The 21,240-nt window shown below is 47.9% G+C and overlaps 1 protein-coding gene across 1 annotated transcript in view; it reads left to right on the top strand.

The window, feature by feature from the left end:
* TYRO3 (TYRO3 protein tyrosine kinase) overlaps positions 1-21,240 on the top strand; it is a 39,186-nt gene continuing 17,946 nt past the window's right edge. Inside the window, exons 1-9 of the mRNA XM_072338986.1 lie at positions 1-303; positions 3,080-3,263; positions 5,798-5,898; positions 9,876-10,046; positions 12,635-12,721; positions 16,378-16,493; positions 18,986-19,163; positions 19,622-19,764; positions 20,994-21,138. Of these exons, the coding sequence (XP_072195087.1) occupies positions 216-303; positions 3,080-3,263; positions 5,798-5,898; positions 9,876-10,046; positions 12,635-12,721; positions 16,378-16,493; positions 18,986-19,163; positions 19,622-19,764; positions 20,994-21,138 (1,213 nt within the window). The 5' untranslated portion in view covers positions 1-215. The remainder of the gene's footprint in view (positions 304-3,079; positions 3,264-5,797; positions 5,899-9,875; positions 10,047-12,634; positions 12,722-16,377; positions 16,494-18,985; positions 19,164-19,621; positions 19,765-20,993; positions 21,139-21,240) is intronic.

Below are 21,240 nucleotides of genomic sequence, written 5' to 3'. Positions count from 1 at the left end.
GCGGAGGGCCGGGCCCGGCCCCGGAGGAGGTGCCGAGCGGCAGAGCGCCGATAGGGGGAGAGCGCCCGGCACTCAGCGCCCGGCGGCGGCACGGCACCGCGCCCGGAGCGCCGCTACCCCGGCCGGAGTCGCCGCGGAACTTGGAACGTTCCCGCAGCGTCCTAGGGCGGCCCGGCGGAGCCGAGGAGCCGGGGGAGGATGGTGGTGCGGGAGCGATGGAGCTGAGGCGGAGCATGGCGCTGCCGAAGCTCCTCTTGCTGGGACTGTGGGCTGCGGCGCTCCGGGACGGCGCCGTGGCGGCAGGTGAGGCGCTGACAGCCCGGCGGGGACACGGGGCCGACGCGGCCACAGGTGGCCGGGGCACGGCGTGCCCGCGGGAACGGACTGCGGGGAGCGGGGGCCGCGCTTGCCGGCGGGCTCGGGAAGCCTCGGGGGGCGGCGGAGGCATCGCCCCGGCGCTCGCCTCGCTCGGGTCTCCCCGGAGGAAAGCCGAGCGCGAAGCGTTCCCGGGCGGTTTTTGTTGTTGGTCTTCTTTCTGAACTGGTTTTCTGAAGTTTCACCTCTGAAGCCGCTCGGTGCCCAGCGGGCGGGAGGCGGGTGCGGCGGCGGGACGGGACGGGGGGTGCAGCGGGCAGCCGGAGCGACGGAGCACGGCGGGGACCGGGAACCTTCCCGCAACGCGCACGGGCAGCGTCCATCCCCCCTCACTCCAGAAATAACTTCACCAGACCGTACTTCTGTTCCCAGCCATCTAAAAATTCAGCGGTCTCAAGAGTTTGTTTTTTTAAGAACCGCCACAAGCAGATCCGCTGCGTGTTTTGACGGCCGGTGTGTCCTTTTGCTGTCAGTTCTGTCTGTTGGCGAGGAATGTGGCATAATTTCATTTCAAGCAGCCTTGCGCGCTGCAGCGGGTGCCGCTGGTGCAGGTCGGCTCTGGGGAAGCCCAGCGGGGTGAGGTCGTTCCCTGCACCGCCGGAGTGCCGTCAGATTTGGGAAGGCGTGAGTGGGAGAGTAGAAGGGGGGAAGAGGGGGACGTTAAAATCTGCTTGGATCACCTCTGTGCTCCCTCCCGACACCCGCAGGAAGGGCACCACAGATAAGGCTGCATTTTGTCAGAAACTTGTGAATTTACTATAAGACCCTGACCTGCATTCCTTCATTTCAGTCGGTCCAGACAGAGGGCTCATTATACTTAGGCGACGTGTAGAATTACAGCTTGGGCTGAACACTCACGCTGTATATTAATTTCCTCCAGCATTACTTAGCATGGGAGCTGAAACCATCAAGGGTCTCTAATGACACTTCATTGTTTAATTTGTGGCTAACTCTTCAGCAGAGCCGGCCTGGGGAGGCCAGGTAGTTTGCTTCTCCTTTGAGGCACCGGAGCTGAGAGTGCCGGTCAGTGTCCATGTGCTCAGCCTCCTGCCCATGCTGGTTTGCTGTGGCACAGAGAGCTTTTATGCAGCTTTCAGCTTTCCTGTTTTGCTCCAGCTCTGAGCAGTGGCAGGGAGGCTGCTTTCTGGCACGCATGGAGATATGCAGTTTGTGTTACAGATGAGTTAAGTAATGCGAGATTAGATCATCCTCACCCAAGGTGATTAAATCCTTAGCCCTGCAAACCAGCTGCAGAGCCTAACCTAAAGCTAGCTTACCAGTTTAGCTGTGCTTTTTGTCGATTTGCTGGATATAAAAGCAGCAGGTAGGCAAAAACGTGGCATGCTGGCAACAGCTGTTTGCAGCTGGTTGGGCTTCCTGGGAGGACATCCTGCTGCCCACATTCAGGGCTGCTTGGGGTGCTGGGCTGTACACTATCCCCACTGCTGCAGGAGGTGTGTGGCTAGGGGGGAGTGGCACACAGTGCACCGCTGTGTTCGGTCACCTTTGGGTGTGATAGAGTTGTAGAGCAGCAGTGCTCTGTAGGGCAGTGAGGCGTCCTGCAAGCAGCTGGCAGCCAGTGCCTGTAATGTGTGGTGATACGTGGCTGCACCAGAGTGGGGGAGTGGTGGGGTGGTGTTGTTGAGGTTTGTTTTTGTTGTTTTTTTCCTGAAGGATGCGGAAGCTGCTCTCGGGATGTAATATTGGGCTGGGCTAGACCTGTTCCAATCTGTCGGTCCTGTGCCACTGCATAGGAAATGGCCACTCTCCCTAACACAACCAGCTTCACATTTATTTTCCACATTCCTCCTTTCCCACGGTCTCCTTTGATCCTCTGGTTCCTCTTTTATTTGCCGTCTTTCTTGAACGTGCTCCTCCAGCTGGCTTCCATGCTCTCTCATGGTAACACATTCCGTAGATGCACTCTGCTCCAGGGAAGCGCTCCCCACCCACCCACCCACACACATTGCTCTGGGCCAGATGCCGATTGCTTCTGTGGCAGCGTGGCTGAGAGCAGCTCTGCTGGCGCTGGTCTGGCTGCTTTGGCATTGCAGCTCCATGACCCGAGCACAGCACAGTCCTTCAGTCAGGCCCAGAGACTGGGGAGGCTGCTGGGGCGCATGTTGCCCACGTAGGGTGGCAAATCCCTGCTCAACAGTGAGGTGTGCTGCAAAGCAGGCTTTGATTTCACAGGTCTTGTACGTGGCAGGGAGGCTTCCTGTAACGCGGAGGAGCTGTGTATGCTGAATAACATGGCATAATTGAGTCGTTCTTGTGTCCCAGCTCTTTTCAAATGCATACAATGGAGCAAGCAAGATGCTTTCTTAGCAGCACAGGAGCTCTGTAGCTGAAATAAAAGCCAGGGGAGAAGAGGGAGGTGTGGTACTGCAGTGAGAACGTGCTCAATGCAGCCGGACCGCAGGCATGGCCAAACTCTGGCCCTTTGGGCTGGTTCTGCCCGGCAGCATTACCTAGTGCTGAGCAAGCAGAGCTGGGAGCAGCCCCATGTGCAGGCTGAGCACCACCTCTCTCCACTATAGCAATCTTAATGCCTTTGGCTATTGCCAAGCAGAGGCAAGACTGCTGCTCTATTTGCAGAGCACTCCAGTAGGGTACTTAATTCCAGAGCGCCAACCTGGAGTAATTTGCTGTACTCCAACCCCCCTTTTTCTGGGGGTGGGGAGGAGTAGTATTTTTCTTTTAGGTATGAAGTTTACAGGATCTCCAATCAAATTAAAGGTGTCCCAGGGTCAACCCGTCAAACTAAATTGCAGCCTGGAGGGAATGGAAGATCCCGAGATGTTGTGGATCAAGGACGGAGCAGTGGTGCAAAGCGTAGACCAGGTGTACATTCCAGTAGATGAAGATCACTGGATCGGCTTCCTCAGGTACACCAGATGCGGAGAACGAAGAATATCATGGAAACTGTTGCAGTGTTCTGCTGTCAGCTATAGCTGTGTGACTGCAGTGACCTCGGTGGGCAGGGTCCTTCGGTCTGCAGTTCAGCATATGGCAAGGGTATAACTGAGAGCAGAACTGAAGCCACTGAGGGCTGAGACAATGCACTTTCGGAACCCTACTGGTTTCCTGACTGCTGTGCTTACAGGTGCTTTGCTAACACTCGTACTGCTTGAGACATGACTTCGAGGTGAAAGGATGTTCTTGCCTTGTTTGTTCATCTCACTCTGCTGTGCAGCTGGAAGACTAACGCCTGACTTTCAGGTTCTCTCTCTTGTACTCTGTTCTTTTTTTCTCTCTTGAGCTGTCAGTCTGCCTGAGGGATGAGCCTTACTCATTGAAAGGGAGACTCCCAGGACTCCGTCTGCTTTCTCTCTTTGAGGAAGAGTGTTTGGCATCTGAACCTTCCCTGAGTTATTTTGCAGAGATTTTTCTAATACGTTTACTCCACACGATACCAGGCCTTCCCTGCTCAGAGGCTCAAGAACTCCCTTCTGCAGAGCAGCTCTCTGTGAGCTTAATGCAGCAGAAGGTGGATGTTGGTGAGTTCTGGAAGTGAGTTAAATAGGATCCACACCTCTCGTCTGGCTCCTTTTCTATACATAAAGAGGGTTTGTACAAGCAAGCATGCCATCACTCTGGGGGCTCAAAACTGTTAACTGACTGAGAATAAATCTTCTGAGCTGAAGCTTCTTCTCCTCTTTGGTCTCTTGGCGTGGCATTGCATGAAGTCTCCAGTTTCAGCCACTAAAAATTTCTGTGATTTGCCTGTAATAAATGTTTTGGTAGGAAAAAAACTCTATGCCTCGTGAAGCTGTTGTATAACGTTGTGTTATAGAAACAGTTTGTCTTGAATCTATACCATTTACTTCCTCACGTTCTACTTTGCCTCTGTCAATCTGATCTTTCTCTCACATCTTGCTTTTCTCCACTGAGTATTTTCTGCAGCCTCAGGGCTAAGTTAGGGCGCTAAATCCAGATGTCTTCGTGTTTCTCTCCTTTTTCTTTTCTCTTACTGAAGCGGTCATTTCTCCCACGCACTGTGTGACTCTCTGCAATCGCTGTGTTTCAGAACGTGTGGCTGGATGGGTAGGACTGCTGCTTCCAGGGGAAGATACAGCTCTGAAAATCAGGCTGTAGTGGGATCATTGTGTGCATTTCAGCAGACACTCTCCCTTTTCAGTCTTCCATCCTTAGACATCCTTCCCCATTCCCAAGGACTGCTAGTGTTAGGAAAGTGGGCCTTAGATCTGCTGAGGATCTCTGCATGACAGTAGGCAAATGGCTGCTCATTCTGAGGGGGCAATAGACATTGCTACAATGGTGGGCACTCGGAGTCACGCTGGTGCCTTTGGTAGCTGAGACCTAGTAGCCTTGGGACCAAATTCTGCCTTACTCTCTACACCATCTTCATGTTAGAGGTAGCTGAGATGCTGCAGATATCCAGTGGTGGAAGGAGGTGCAGAATTTTTCCTATGAACTGCTCAGTTGCCACGACTGCTTTCCCCTGTTTGGATGCATCCTTTCAGAAGGAGAGCTGGTGCTGAGCAAGGGACAGTGTAGAAAGGTTTGTAGGGTGAGGGACTGTACTGGAGTAGGCCAGTGTAACCTCTTGGAAAGCACAAACTGAGAGCCGCAAGTTGTTTTGCAGTGTGAAATGCTTTAGGATAAGAATAACACTGAGCACAGTGAAGTGACCTATTTATTCCCTCAGGAGGCTGTCCAGGCACCTAACTGAGGCAGAACAGTTGGGTTCGTTGGTGTATTGGTTTTAAATGTACAGATGGAAACAAAATGTACAGAAGGTATATAAGTGAATGAGTAAAGGGAAAACTCACCAACGGTGGTGCCTTGACTGAAGCAGCTGAGGCAGTCCTCCCTGGTGAGCGATCTCCAAGAGATACTGCTCCAGTGGGAGTCAGCCCTTAAATGAGGTCTCAGAGGGGATGGAGTCAAGCTCCACCCCTTCCGGGAGCACAGCTACATCACTCTCACCTGTGCTCCCACAGCTGACCCCATACTTGCCTCAGCTGATTAATCAGAGGTTCAGGCTGTGATTATCAATCTCCCATACACTTGGAGGCGTGTGATTTGGAGTTTCCCACTAGCTCAGGCACTGTGGGCTGAGCTGTCGCTCTTGAAGAGTAGATAGTCACGACTCAGGGTCAGGTAGAGGACCGACCCCTTGCAGTTCTCAAAGGGCACAAATTACAGGTTTCCTGCAAGGATATTTCAGAGAGAGGCTGTCTGCTCTGCTGAGGATCTTTCCATCCACTCTAGGGGAGAGCCTCTCTCCACTGGTTTCCCATGTGCTTTGTGCTGGCCATTGCCTTCCTCCCCAGAGCTGGCTGCATTTCTGTGGCTGCTGTCTGTGCATCTGCTTTGCCAAATTCTAGAGGGTCCTTTGGGGCAAAAACATGCTTTATCCACATAAAATATCGATATGGCTTTTGACTTTTTTCAGCCTGAAATCCGTCGAGAGGACAGATTCTGGGAAGTACTGGTGCCAGGTTGAGAACGGGGGGAAGAAGGAAGAATCACAGCAAGTGTGGCTCATAGTGGAAGGTAAGGAGGAGTAGTAGTGCTGGTTTCTTTTCAGATTGACCCATCAATATACTGTAGGTGGAAGCGATGAGAGTGGGTTGCTCCAGTGACAGGCTTCTTTGCTCTGAACCATTGCTGATAACTGCAGTGAGATTGCTACAGGGCAGGACTAAGAAATGGTAGGGTAGTAGCTTTGAGGAAAGGAGCTGTCAGTTTATTAGCCTTCTGATTTTATTTTGGCATATTTCCTTCTAGCCCCTCTGTCCACTGTTGCTTTGGTCTTCGAACAGTTCACAGAATAGGCTGAAAGGGATCCATGGGGATCATCTGCTCCAGCCTTCCTCTCAAAGCAGGGCTTCAGCTGGTTCTGTGTATCAGCTAAACAGATCTTTGAGGGCAAGGTACAGCTTTAACTCAGTTCTGAGAGTTTCGGGTGAAGCACTGTACATCAGTGCTTCATAGGCACACCTTGATGTGGCACTGTTTGCCTGGTCTTATCTAACAAAATATAGCTTGTGGGTGGTTGTCCAAAAGTTGCCTCGAGCAGAGTGGTTTGGCGGCTTCTTATTGCCTGTAGTTCATTTCCCTTAAGCCTTGTTAGGTCCTTGGAAGCTGGTAGTAATAGGATGGTGCAATATTTGGTGAGGCAGTTGACGGGAACAATGTATTTGCATAGAGAACAGGATTCTTGGGTGTAATTAGTAACATTTTGGGCCAGAGGTGAATCTGTTCTTTTAAAGAGGGGAGATTGGGTTGGGTGCCACTGGAGGTGGTGTCCATTTGGGTGTCATTTTACAGCAAAGGTCTCGCTCATTCAGAGCTGTGGAAACATTCATAGTGGTTCTCATAGGAGGAGAAATGTCCTGCAGTTGTCTTCATGAGTTCCAGGGGTCTGTCCACCTAAAATTTCAGGCACAGCTCCATCTGAGAAACACTATTTGTAGCTTCAAATTTCCTTTTGTATGGGGTTTCTATTTCTCTTCCAGTTGCCATGGCCCACTCCAGAGGGGGCTGAATTTGCATGGTGGGTGCATTAGGAGTGATTGGGTAGCTCAGTGTGCTGAGCAGTCTGAAAAACAAAGGAGCCCTTCTGGATAATACAGGCAGAAAAGAACAAAGTCACAAAAAGCAGCTGCAGATAGAGAAGGGGAGTGCTGCAAATGAAGGCCAAAGCTTGCAGCAGAAGCATGAGCTAAAAATGCATCCAGTCATTTTTATGAGAAAAGCGAGTATGACAGAAAGTAGTTAAACTTGAACTGAGTGTGTAGTCATGTGGATTGGGAGGCAGTGGAAAAAGATAAAAAATTAACAAGAAGTGATAAAGGGTGGATTTAAAAATAATAAGCTGAAACTATCCGCTGTTAACGTAAGAAAATGCTAGGGAATGCAAATGCATGTCAGTCCCACCTTCACTGTTATCTCTGGATGTATTTCTTCCCTGGGTGTACCAGCTTTGCCTAGGAGTGATTTGCTGTTTTCATAGTGACTGTTCTCCTCTTTGACTGAGAAGGAATCTTTTCTGGTCACATATGCAGCCCTCGGTAGGCGTTGACGCCATTCACTGTGCTGTACAGTGCAAGTGTAGACTGGTGGGGATCTAACTTACAGTAAGCTATGTAGTATCTGTGGGTGGAGATCCACTTAGTCTTTATCAGACGGAAGCTGGTATTTGAACTGTGTCTGTAATACAATGCAAATGTTTGATTGTATGAAACACTCCTCAGATCCTCAGAATTTACAAAAACAAAATGTCTGAGAATGTTTCTGGTGTAGAAACTAGATTCTGGCCTTACTATGAACGTGATAGTGTTTGATGCCTGAAGAGTCCAAGAGGCATGCTGCAGAGTGTGACCATCTGAAAATAAGGATTAGCTTTGTTACAGAGCTTTCCCTCTGAAATTACACCCCTGACCATGGGGCTGTCCCTGGGGCTGCTGACCCCCATTATGCCTACAGAGTCAGCACCCCAGCCTGACACACACAGACAAGTTCATCTTAATTCTGTCTAAAATCTGAGCTGTAGAAGATTATCCCCACAGGATGGATGTTGGAATAAGGAATACACAGGCTCATTTTCTGATTTTGCCAATGCTTTCCTGGCTGTTGGCTGCTAGCTGCCTCCGTGGTGCATCTTTGAGATGTGGGTGCTGGCATTCGCCTCCTGCTGGGAACTGGGAGGCTCAGTGTGCCGCAGACAGCGAGGTGTCCAGGTAATGTATTTACGGGGGCAGTGCAAGTTCCTGAGCCAGATGAGTCAGCTGCACTCCCTGAACTATGAGAGTTTTTAATTGTGGTTTTGGCTGATCTGGTTAGTTGCTACCAAAGTGAGAAAACCTGCTGGGCGGGACAGGATCCTCCTGAAAGGTGACCTCGCGTGCCATGTCAAGGGGACAGGAGGCAGGGATGAAGGGTAGAAGGGACACTGGTACTTTACCCTCTGGCCTCTCTCAGAAAAGGAGGACAAAGCAGGTGGAGGTTTCACGGGTAGTATCTGAAAAGTTTGTTCTCTTCTATTCTTTATGTATGACTGCAATAAACAAGTAAAGCGTGTAAGCACAAATGAGCAATGATTACTGGTGATGGCTGTACCTCTCCTGAGCACTGGTCTTTGTGCAGATAGGCACTGTTGTTCCTGGGGTGACCTGTTTTTAGGCCTATTTAAGATGATTCATTTGCCTCACTTGAAAGGAACAAGTGACAGTGAGGAGAGGAAGGCACTGAGAAACTGCCACGTGAAGGACACAAATGGTGACCAGGCTGTCAGTAAAAGATGGAGAACACCGCTTTGAGTTGTAGAGCAGGGGGAATGGCAAGCATTAGGCTCCTAAATCCATCTCAGCACCTACTAATTGCCTGCTTTTAATGTGCTCAGCATCTGCTGTGCCAGCTGGGGCCATGCGGGACTGTCACCTCTGGCCGAGGGCAGACAGTGTGACCTAAGCACATGAGGGACTGGTATCATTGGTTCCTCTTTCTGTTAGCAGTTTTCCCAAACACTTTCTCTGTCTGGGGGTACCTCATTTCTCATTTCAGTGTAGATGCTGTCATTAGCAGCTGTGCTTGGCTTTAAAAGGGGCTCAGCACTTCTCTAGGCCTTCAGATCCTCCAGGGGTCATCACAAGTGGGTGTCACTTGTTACTTAGTACTGATAGCTGCTGAAACTGCATGACTGGTTTGAAACACTGAAGCTACCAAAGTCTTGGCACTGCCTGTAAGAGGAAGCATATCTCTGGATGCACTGCATTACACTCAGCTATTACCAGCCGAGAGAAGTCCTGAGATAGCCTCACTGCAGATCCCTAAGGGTCTGATCCAAGTCCTGTTGCATCAAGCTGGAATTTTGCCGCTGTGGTGAACAGATACTGAGCTAGTTGTGTTTATGTTAGCTCTGTAACAAATCACCACTAATTTCAGGGCAGCCTGATTCTCTCAATGTTGAGCATGTTGGGCGGCCCCTCCATTCAATTTGTCTGTACAGAATGTTGTGAGTGATCCCTGCATCTCAGCAGAGGAGTTGTTTCCTCATTTGTGTGTTTGTTGCAGCTGCTCGTTCAATGTGTTTGGAGGGTTCTGTTTTTAATGTATGGCAAGAAGTATCTGCAGCTGGGTTAGATGTCTTAAAAATGGTGTCAGGCATTGCTATGGATATGATCTTCTTGGAGCCTTTTAAAGCTCCAACATCTCCAACTGAAAAATTGAGCAAATAATACTGTTAAAAGGTACTTTATAGGGGAATTTTGAAGGAGACTTGATGAAAGAGAGATTTTCAAAGACATTTTGGGGAAAAAGCACTCTTTTCTCACTGACTTAAAGTAGGAATGAATGGTCATTCACATGCTGAGGTGATCTAGCATATCTTGTGAAGGGCTTGATCAGGGTCAGATTAGGAACAGGGGCGGGGTAGATGGGTGTCCAATGTTGGGCACTGGTGTTAGTGGTAAAAAACAGAGTTGGAAGAAGCTTCTCAAGTTGCTATCACTTGTCTGTTGCTTTTCTAGGTGTGCCCTACTTTACTGTGGAACCTGAGGATGTGTCCGTGTCCCCTAATGCCCCATTTCATATGGCCTGTGCTGCTGTTGGTCCCCCTGAACCAGTGACAATTGTCTGGTGGATGGGAGACTCTAGAGTGGGGCTTCCAGACATCTCCCCCTCCATCCTAAATGTGTCAGGTAAGGCTGCTGCCAATGCAGAAGGTCACTGAGCATCAAAAGTGTGGAAAGGGAGAGGAGAGCTCTCTTCCATATATGTCTGAGTGACACTGAGTAGCCACGCAGTGTGGGAATGTTCTTTGACTGCATATGAAGGCTGAGAGATCATGAATACAACATGCAAAGACAGATTATCTTGGAGGATGATGGCTGTATTTTCTGCTGGTGCACAGGCTCCTCAGAGCTCAGGTGGAGTTGGCACTGTGATGAAGATGCTACTGGAGGCATGATGCAATGGGTGCCTCTTTTGTTGTTCCACCTACGTGGAACATGTTTATGGCTTTATTAAATGACTCCATTGGTGATGTTTGGCTTACAAACCTAGAAGCATTCACATGTAATGGACACCACCTGCTCTTTCCACATATAGCCATGTCATGCACTGCTTTCCTCCCTCCCCCTCACTCTGGTCTTGCAGCCATGCTGGATACTCTTATCATTAAAGCCTGAACTCCTCATGTAGTTTGGCACTTTTAGGCTGTTTGCATTGGTGCTGAAATGGGCTGGTTGACAACCTCAGAGATCAAGGTTTGCTCTGGAGCAGGTGGTAGTGTGTATTGGTAACACTGCCTTCCCACCAGGAGCTGGTATTATTTTGGGCTCTCCTCAGCCTGCTTTCAGGATAGGGCGGTGTACGTCTACCAGTAGCTATTCTTGTCATTAACCTCCTACAGGTAACTTAATTCTAGTTACTCGTCCAACAGCTTTGTGATGCATCTCTTTGCTGCTATTATTGTTGGCAACCCTGAGCCAAACTTTAGCTAACTAGCTTTTATGACTCAGATTCATCTCTGGGGCCTCTTCCTCAGTGTTAATACAGTTAACACCCAGGGGGAGTTTGTTTCTCTAAATCTCTGGCCATCCTTCAAGCTATCCAATCCAATTAAGCGTTCCCTTTAAACCTAATTTGGATGTAAATCAGAACTTGGTTTGTGATTTGTGATGGTTTTATCATCAGCTCCCTCTTCTACGTAGTCACTGATGCTGTTCCAAGTTGGAAATAAATGCTGCACCCTTATGATATAATCTGCTGGTTGAAATGAAAACTGAAAAGGCTGATAATTGAAAGGGGGAAAATGGTTTAAAAGAAAGTGTCCTTTCTTCCAATGACATCATCTTATGTTGCCTCACTAAACTTCTGACATTGCAGGGCAGTGGTAGAGCTAAAAGGCCAGGTGCTGGCATTTTATCTCTTTTATTTAATCAGAGGGAAAAAGGCAAAACTGATAATTTTCTCACCTGGAAACTCACTTCTGAATTGCTTAGAATTTTAACTGTATAGGACTAATTGGGATTTTCCTTGGGGGGATCTTCTCTTTGCTGAGGCGTGTCAAAAGGTGGTTGGTCATGCATTGTTAACTAATGACAATGTCAAATGATGGAGAAAACAGTGATTAAGTAGTGTCCAGAAAGCAAGCCTGTAAAAGATTTGTCAAGCAGTTTGGGAGAAGGCCTGTTGTGTTTGGAGAGGGGTGCTGGTGGTGGTGTTAGAGAGCAAGGGGGTGTTGGTTTGTGGTGCTCTTTGCATTTTCCTGTATTTGTACCTGTCTGTGGGAAGTGCCTCGCATGTCAAGTGCTCCTCTGCTCTGCTGTGTGCTGGCAGCCTTTTCCTCTGGCTGACTGGGGGGAGTGGAAGGATCTCAAATGTATTGGTCTTTTATTTTGTGGTAGTCTCTCCTCTACTACATCTTCTTTGCAATGCTGTCAGTCTTAGGCTCTTAGAATATGTATCACAGGGCAAAACCAGACATTGTGCAAGCTGCGCCATGTGGTTCTGAGAGATCTTTTCCCTCCTGAACTGCATGTCCATAGTGTGCCAGCATCCAACCTTTCTCAGACAGAGCCCTGTAAGGCAGCTGAGGACCAAACAGAGTGGAAAAAAAAATTCTGTTTGGTCATGATTCTCTAGGCAGCTTTTCAAATGTGTCCTACTCATGCTCAATTAACAATACCCTAATGCATCTTGGAGCAGTTGGATATCAGTATGATGACATGTTCAGGCTCTGTGGGATAGATGCTCACAGAAGAGTCCTCACAGAAGAGAGGGTGCGTAACCATCACATTTATTGAGTCACCCCTGCAAAGTGCCTCCATACTGCCTTCCAAAGTTGGATGCAAGGCAAGAGGCAGGTGGGCATTAGCTGGAAGCACACACATCTGGCTGGAAGCCTGCCTGGTGGAGGCTGTTATAGAGGAACTCAGGTGTCAGGCTGAGAGCTGGAGTGCTGATGAGACACGTGGTTCAGCATGGTCCTTCCTCCAAGAGAGCAATGTGTGAGATCTGCTGTTTTGCCAGGTTCGTCCTTCTTTTGCGCTGCTTTCTGGAGCTCTGAGGGAGGCTATTCTATGCTGCCACACTCTCTCCATTAAAAATGTGGTTAGTACATTAATTACACTGAAATCCACGTGCTTTTGATTGGCACCCAGCTCAGCTCTCCAACTGCCTGTGCAGCATGAGCTGGATATCACACCACTGAAATTCTGCTGAAGGCTGGAGCAGGATTATATAGCTGTTTATGTTTTCTTTCCTTTTCTTGGCTGATTTCCAGGTATTAATCAAAGCACAGTGTTCTCCTGCGAAGCTCACAACGTAAAGGGATTGTCTTCTTCTCGGACAGCCACGGTTCAGATTAAAGGTGAGAGGATATGGATGGGAGGCGGGTTTGCGCTGTGGGGAGTGGAGGAAGGGCTCCTTGATGTGAGGGGCTGCTGCCTCAGAGCTGCCAGTGAGATGCTGGCTGCAGCTTTCAGCAGCCGAAAGGATGCTTTGTGTTCTTCTGGCAGAGCCTACTTGCTACGCAAGGCCCTGTCCCAGGCTGTTGGAAATAAAGCACATCTGATTCAGGAATGGAAATGGGATGTCAAATAGCACTTTCTGCTTGAAAAGGAGGGGGTCAGAGCCGTCAGATTGTTTGTGAGAGATGTAGCTGGATATCATCTAAACCATCTCTGGGGAAACCTTTACTGCCTGGAGATAGATAGATATTCTTAGTGCTAAAGAGGCCATTACTTCTGCTTGCTTCAGTTGGCATCACATTAGATGCTGAAAAAAGACGTGGAAGGCAATCACCAGTGGCCAATAAAGCCTACTCATCCGCATTGGTTTTAAGGATTTTATCTTTATGTTCTTCACCTTTTAGAAACTAATTCAAAACAATTCCTAGCCCATCCATGGGCAGCTGCCATTCAGAGTCCCCAGGCTGATGGCAAATCTCCTTGTATCCAGGTGACTTAAACAGGAGTAAGCAGAGCAGTCAGCTCTTCCCTTCCTCTTTGTGTTGGGATGCTTCTACATTTGAATTTTTTGTCGTGCTTTAATGCATGTTCAATCACTTGATTATCAGTTCCAGGAGAGAAATGTCACAAAAATCATTTGTTCCAAGAAACAGCTTATTGCTCAGCCTGACTAACTGCAACCACTTATGTCTGTATCAGATTCACAGTTGTAGCAGGGAGTGTGCGTTGAAGTATAGCTCAAAATCCAGATGTAGATCTGCCATTCCTACAGTGTATTTTTCTTCAGGACAAACACTGTGGTTACTGCTATGCCAAGAATGCACTGTGCTGCACTAGGAAGATTTACAACTTAATTTAAAAACCTTTGGAGTTGTTGCCTTAAAGGCTTGTCTACTCAGGGGAATTAGTTATTGTGGAATATATCTTCTATGGATATTTTTATCCTGGGATAGAGTTTAGTTCACAGAGCTATTAAGCTTTAAAAGTTGCATAATGCCATAACTGGAGATAACGTTTGGCATAAACAAGCATTTCTCTTTTTATCTCTTTTTTTTCTTTTTCTTTTTTTTTTTTTTCTCTTCTTTTTTTTTTTTTTTTTTTTTAATGTTTACGCACGTTTAACCATAGATAAGATGATGGGATAAAGCAAAAAAAGTTCTCTAAATGCTTCAGGGTCAACCATAACGTGATGCACTAACAGCATTTATTTGTGAAGGGCTAACACCTTCATACAGCTGCGTGTGCACTTCAGAGCAGAGTAAAGTGAGTTTCAGTGGTTTGGCTGACGATGTGCCAGAAGGTGACATCTTCTGAAGAGACAGAAAGAGGTTTTAAGTGTCAAATCCAGAGCTGTAGTTGTACAGTTCTAACTGTAGTACCTCAAAGATCAATCTAAAAGAGAAGTTATAAACCTGGGGAAGGGGTGAGGTGCTTCTCAAGAGTAACAGTTGGAAGATCTGGAACAAATGCTGCCAAAATTCAAGCAGAGCTTCCTAACAAGGGCATCAGCAGGGGAAGGAACTGGCCAGATAATGTTCATTTAGTCCTTGATCCTATAAACATGTGGATTTGAAAGATGCTACTCCTGGGAGCAGTTGTCTTTACGTGTATGGTCAGGGCCTTCCTCTCTTGCACAGATGTCTCTGCTAATGAGGACTCTGAAGTCTTTCTACAATTTATTAAACTATTTATTTCTTCTGTGTTCCCAGTGGCAAATATTATTGCTAGGGCATTGACAAACTGCTAACATTTCTTCCTCTTTGCTACTGTTGTTGTTCATTATCTATTCTTGGTTGTGCCCACAATGTGCTCGTGTACTCCAAGCAGAAAATTGCTGTTATTGTAGCCCACAGTCCCCAGCAGTGCACAAAGCCCCATTGTTTCAGGCACTCTGCAAACACAGGGGAAGTTAACTCACATAATCTTAACACTTAAGCTGCTGTTTTCAGCTGCCTTTGCTCTCATGTGTGCAGCTAAGACTTTTAGGGTCTTATCATGCGTTTCACAGTATGACCACAGTCACTCCTTTTTGTTCAGCATGTGATGGGCAAGTGCATCCGTCCAATCTGCATGCTGTAGAATTAGGGAAAGGTGCAAGCAAGCTGACCCTCTTCGGCTTCACAATGTAGATGTGTTAACAGCTCATTACAGACAGTGCTAATATAGTTCATGTCTCCTTCAGAGCAGTGTTTTGGTGATACTCAGGCAAGCAAAAAGACAGCCTTTTTTCTCCTTATGAACCTGAATACCAAAAAACCAAGACACTGGGAAGTCTTAACTTGCCCATTCCAACCCTGTGCTCTGCCCCCGCCCCCCACATGTGTGTATGAACACCCTTGCGCACTGTTCCATCTGGGTGGCAGCCCCCCACCCCGGTCACAAGTTACCGGATGATGAAGGCTTTATAGGGTTAATCTGTGGCACCATCTGTTTCCTGCCTCATCCTCTCCTCCAGATCTGCTGTCCTGTGTGGTGGCCCCATAGTGATGCTGGTAGCAGCACGGTGAGCAGCACAGCTCTCTGCAAGAGTGGGGATTGCAGAGGGAAGACTCCTGCTTTGTGAAAGGGAAAACATGGTCTTTAGGTTGAACCTTGAGGACCTTAGATTTTTGGAAGAGAACTTCTGAGGGTATAATCTGTTGAGATGCAATAGAAAAAAAAATGTTATTCAGTGTGGCAGCATATGATTTTGAGAGGAACATAAGGTCAGGGAGAGATTGGTGTCTGTGAATCTGGTCGTTTTTCAGGAGTGAGGCGTCTAAATTAAAGCAGAGGCTCAGGAGTGAAAAAGAGTTGGGAGGAATGTGTCAGGAGTAGAGCCTGGAGGCCCTGTGGTGACGGAGGTATTTGGTCAGAGCGAGTGCAGAAGTGATGCTGCAGTGCTGCTCTGTGATGTAGGAAGCACGAACACCTGATTAAATGCCTGTCTGGGAATCCTGATTTCTGTTTCTGGCTCTGCCATTAATTTGTAGTGTGGCATTAACCACGTAATAGCGCTCTGTTTGCCTTGAATTGCCTCTATAAAACAGAGTGCCTTAGAGTTTATTAGCCCCAAAGCTGAAGGAGCAGGGTTCCACCCAGGCTCTGTTCCAGGTGCTGCAGCAGCCCAGCTGTGGGGAACTGGATGATGGCTGTACAATGCACTCCTCCAGCTGGTGCTGGCAGAGCTGCTTTGGGGCCAGATCGAGCTGAGAGAGGGATTTTAAAGCCCTGATTTGTTCACAGTGCAGGACCACAGACAGTGCTGGGTCACATTTTTGCAGTGGAAGGGGCAGGGAAGGGGACCGAGTAATGCAGGTGAGAGCATCACCCACTGCACTGCTAGAAGTAGCTGCCAGTGTGTGCTGCACTTGTAAAGAATGGATATGGATAGCTTGTTCAATGTTAAGGTAATCGTTTCATTCACCACAGTCAGGAACACTCTGAAGATGTGATATTGTACCCTTTCTGTCTGCAGTTTCATTGCATAATTTCTAGCCTCAAGGCTCTGTGCATTTCCATGTGAATACCTGCTCAGATTTGTAGATGCTGAAAAGTCTCTTTGTTTCCTTTCCAGCCATGCCTCTGCCACCCCTCAACGTGACGGTGAGCCAGGTCACCAGCAGCAATGCCAGTGTGGTCTGGGTGCCAGGGTTTGATGGCCGTGCCCCCCTCCATTCTTGCACTCTTCAGGTACGAGTTGTCCCGTTGACAGCTCTGGTTGTCCCCTCTCATGACAACAGTATACTCTGGAATTTCTACATAAAGAATGAGACTTGTCAGAGCCATCTGTCTGAGGAATTTGCAGAGCGTAGGGTGGTGCAGGAGAAATGGGGGTGATGGTGGAAGGTGACAAGTTGGGTTTCTTTAGATGAAGTCAAGCATGTTTGCATGTTTTCATAGAATCATGGAGTGGTTTAGAGTAATTCTAAGCCCTGCCTCTAAATCTTGTTTGGCTTTCTGCTGTCAAAGACCAGTTCTACCCAAAGCATCAGGGGTGATGGTATCCTTGAGCACCAGCTTGTGCTCAGCGCTCAAGAGCTCTGAAAAACGGGATCCTGTCTTTAAATTCCTGGAAACAATGATAGGAGTCCAACTTCAGGCAGAGTTAGCTTCCAGCATATGCACTTACTGTAAGATTAGATCGAGCAGCTGCCAAGCGTCCAGGAGAACAGCAGTTCCTGGAGCAAACAGTGCAGCTGGGCACGCTCCCCTTGGGCTCATTGTAGGTGTGGATGGGGAGCCCCTTTGCATTCCCCACCTGATTACAGCACTAATAGGAGCTGCAGAGGAATGTCTGTGGGGTGTTGCCAACTATGCAGAGGAGGAAGGATTACAAGCACACGGTATGCTGGAAGCAGCCTGGCTAATTTCCTTGCAGAGCTTTTATTTGGGAGGTGGGGAGGAAACCAGTGGTTTCATACTCTGATGTTTATTCCCGTTCACATGTTAAAGAAACCATCATCCTGATTTGGCTGCCTGGCAGAGGGAATGCCTGAATATAGCTGGCCCTGGTCTGTGTTTTTTGTTGCTGCTTCTGTTCTCTTTCAGAGCTGAAAATGGCTTTCTTCCTCCTTCACAAAGCCTAGTGAGCTCCAGTCAGAGCAGCCCATTCTCTCTGGGTTGCATGCTCATTGGCTTCAGCAATTCTAATCACTCTGGGGTTTGAGTTCTTCTTGCACTTTTGGCAGGAAGTGAGGGAACAAGGACATGAGGCCAAACACTGTGGCTCGGGTTCTGCCCGCTCTGCAGTCTGTCACCCTCTTCTATGCCTCGCAAACTTTTCCTATTCCGAGGACGAAGTTGCTGCATCTGGATCTGGGAGCAGGTTAACCTGGCAGTCATCTTGGACAGCAGAAGGCTGCCTTTCCTCTAGTGGGCTTTGGTGGCAGGAATGCCACGGTTTGCCTTCCCTCCTGCTCCCAGGGCTCTGGTTTTGTGAGAGCCAGTGACCCACATTCCCATGTGAGAACGCGCACGCTCCTGGCTCACAGTGAGGGAGCAATTGTCCACTGCTGGAGTCATGCGGGAGGAGGAGGGGCACTCAGCCCTGTGCTTTGGCACTGCGGCCTAGCAGTGTGTGCCCCACATGCCCCCTGCTAGGGAGGGCAGATTGCTTCTGCCAGAGACGGGGCAGGAAATCACCATGTTCACACACTGTTAGCATGAGCCGTGCTCCAGGGAATAAAGGGGGCAGGTGTGAGACCCTCTGCTCTTCAGAGTGATGGACAGAGATGCACCATCAGCATGACGGGATTTCACACAAAGGTCTGATTGTTTATTCCCTGCTTTGGAGGACACTGATAATGACAACAATGTGCTTTTTTATTAAGGAAAATCGAGAACCGTTCTTTTTCTCAGCCAGATAAATCAGTGGGACAAAAGTGTGTGTGGGAATGAGCGGGGTGGAAGATTGCTATAGTCTTAGGGAATGCAGAGTCCCACAAGTGTCTCACTTTTGTCATACAGCTTGCCTTTACTCCTAGCTCTGCTACTTCGTATGCACTCAAGAAGATAGATGGGCTGAGCCTGGGTGCTACGCAGAGATTTCTGCTATTGTCAGTACAAAACAAGTGGGAACATTGAAGCTGCCTGTGCATTAAAAGCACGCAGGGCTGTCAGATTGGAATTAACATCCCTGTTGCGTAGGAGTTGAGATCTCGAGGGAGAAGGCGGGGAAGAGGAGAGTTGCAGGAATGATAAAAAGTTTATTTTCAATTTGGTTTGAAACAGTTCAGCTGAATCAAGCCATTGGTGTCTGCCAAGCCTCTAATCCGCTGCCAGACGGAAAGACCGTGAGCTTCTGAAAAAGAAGCTGACTTAGGGGTGGTGTGAGGATACAGGGAAAGGGAAGTTGGTCTAACCATGCTCACTGCCCAAACTTAGACAAGCCTCAGAAGCAAGAAGCAGTCCAAGCAACAGGCACGCTCCATTTTCTTTAGAGGAAATGATAACCAAGTGTAGAATTTTTAACATAGGTAAGGACGTGTTTGTAAGTATGTTGAACCAAATTTTCAACTGATGGAAAGTCACTGTGTTGCCAAAGATAAGGGTGTGATGTCACTTAAGCAAATAAAGCATTGCTCATGGTTCTTATTGTACAACTCCTTTTTCACACTGCTGATACTTTATACCTCTATGGACCTGTTTCTCACATAGACTGCTCTGTTTCATGCTTGGCACAGGTTGCTGAGTCCCCAGATGGCCAGGAGGTCTCCACTGAAGTCTCCCCAGTGCCCCCCTTTGCCTACGGCGTGCAGGGCCTGAAGCACTCCACCAACTACAGCGTTCGTGTGCAGTGCAGCAATGAGATGGGCAGCTCCCCTTTCACAGAGAGGGTTTACTTTCAGACTCTGGAGCTTGGTAAGCAAAGAGCAGTGAGTTTTCAAGGTGGTTCTGAAGCTGAAAAAGAGACAGGAATAAACTGTTTTGCTCTCCTTTCTTGTTCCTAAGCACAAGAGAGGTTATGCTGTCAGATAGTTTGTCTGCTCTGAGGATCTCCTAACATAAAATGTTAATACATAAATCCAGTGTGGGTAACAGCTATGATGCGTGAGAAACAAACTGATCCTGTCACAGCTCTCCTGCATGCTCCCTGAGGTCCTTGGGTTTCAGAGAAAAGCAAGGGACATTGACTGATCATATCTTCTCCACTTGAAACCAACATAGTGGTTGGTGGCTTGCAGGATTGGTTTCTCCCCTCACACTCTCTCTTCTGCCTGATCTCGGGAAAGGAGATCGGTCTGTCTTTTCAGTGACTCCCAGTGTAAATAGAACCTGATTTTCCTGCACAGTGATTGTGTTCTGTCCTCTGCCTTCAGCTCCAAGCAGCACCCCACAAAATATCCATGTGATCCAAAGAGATCCTGGTTTGGTTTTGGAGTGGGAAGGTGTGGCTCCAGATGTGCTGAAAGAAAATGTCCTGGGATACAGGCTGGAGTGGATTCAGGATAACATGACTCAGGTAACAGATCCAGGGGAGCTGAGTCGTGCACAGTGTTGGAGATCGGTCAGATTACATTTCTGAGCATGAGGGTCCCTCATCTCTTATCCAGACCAGGGGATAGATTGCTGACATTGCTCTTGTGGAAATAGATCTGTTCTGATTTGCAGCAATTGATGATGCTGCCTCAATATTTTGACCCAGTTGATGCAAAATTCCTTTGTGCGAATGCTCATATGTAGATAGACCAGTTCCCTGATGTTCCTTGTGCAACAAGGACAACAGAGAGGGATTTGGTTGATCCCTGCCCCTATCCGATTCTGTCCCAAAAGCAGCTCAGCACAGGATCTCTCTCCTGTGGTGGGACTTAGTTTTCAAATCCTAGCAGTGGAGTGTACTTAACAAGTGGATGAGTTACGTAGTAAATGACAAAAAGGAGGTTGCAAATTAATTTACAGTATGTGGGGAGTTGAAAGGACCCTGTCAGGTAGAAGGCCTTTCATTTGTTTCTCAGTGTTGACCTTTCCCAGGTATCTGCCTTTGAAGTTCACACCATTTCTTATGGTTTCTCTCTCCTTAATATACATTTCAGCAGTACCTATTAATGATGAACAAGCTTGTAATAACAGACAGCAAGAGAGACTTATTTCCTTTCTTTCGTGACCCATTTTGTACTAGGCCAGCATCAATGACTTTCTGAATGATAATATTGCAAATTCCCATTGAGTTTACATCATGTCAGCAGTGGAAACTTCATGTGGCTTTACTGAAAATGATGTGTAAGAAGGTCCCCAGAATTGCTGCAAATATGTTGGTTTCATCTTCCTAAGTGGAAATTGGCCAAAAGCAATTTGGGATTTGGTCAATAAGTTAAAGCAGACAAGATTCCTCCTTTGGATTAAAATTGTCAGATACCTCGCAGCATGTTAGTGCATCTTTTTGTCTAAAACAGATGAAGCAATTGTGTCTTTCAATGAGAAAAATATATATATATATGGGAACTTTTGTAGAAGGATCTTAAAGAAGGAAGTCATTAAACTTTCTATCTTCCCTACATCCTGGAAAGCTGTTAGTGATTTTTGAGAAGAGAAACTCAAGGTGACACCTCAAGTTAGTGGTGAATCTGAGACTAGAGCAGGAGTCACAGCTTCTGGCCCATGTAGCACCAAGGGAGTACACAGTAATGGTTTGATTTAGACATTTTAGCTCCCTTTTCAGCCATCTCACAGCTTGTTGCCATTTGCTCTCAGGGGGAGATGATTGTGCAGGATACAAAAGCAAATCTCACAACGTGGAACCCTCTCAAAGACCTGATCATCAGGGTGTGTGTGCTGAACTCAGCTGGGTGCGGACCATGGAGTGACCTCTTCCTGCTGGAAGCCCAGGAGGTCATGGGTGAGTGTCCACTGCCACTCCTTCACATGGGGGAGAGAAGTCAGCGTTAGAAAAGCTGTGTTTAGAGCTTTGAAATCTTTCATTTAGGCTTGCATTTACCAG

The sequence above is a fragment of the Excalfactoria chinensis genome, chromosome 5 (genome assembly GCF_039878825.1).
Source record: "Excalfactoria chinensis isolate bCotChi1 chromosome 5, bCotChi1.hap2, whole genome shotgun sequence".
NCBI classification, from domain to species: Eukaryota; Metazoa; Chordata; class Aves; order Galliformes; family Phasianidae; genus Excalfactoria; species Excalfactoria chinensis.
The sequence above is the reverse complement of the archived record's forward strand: the minus strand, read 5'-3'. Positions and strand labels throughout refer to the sequence as shown.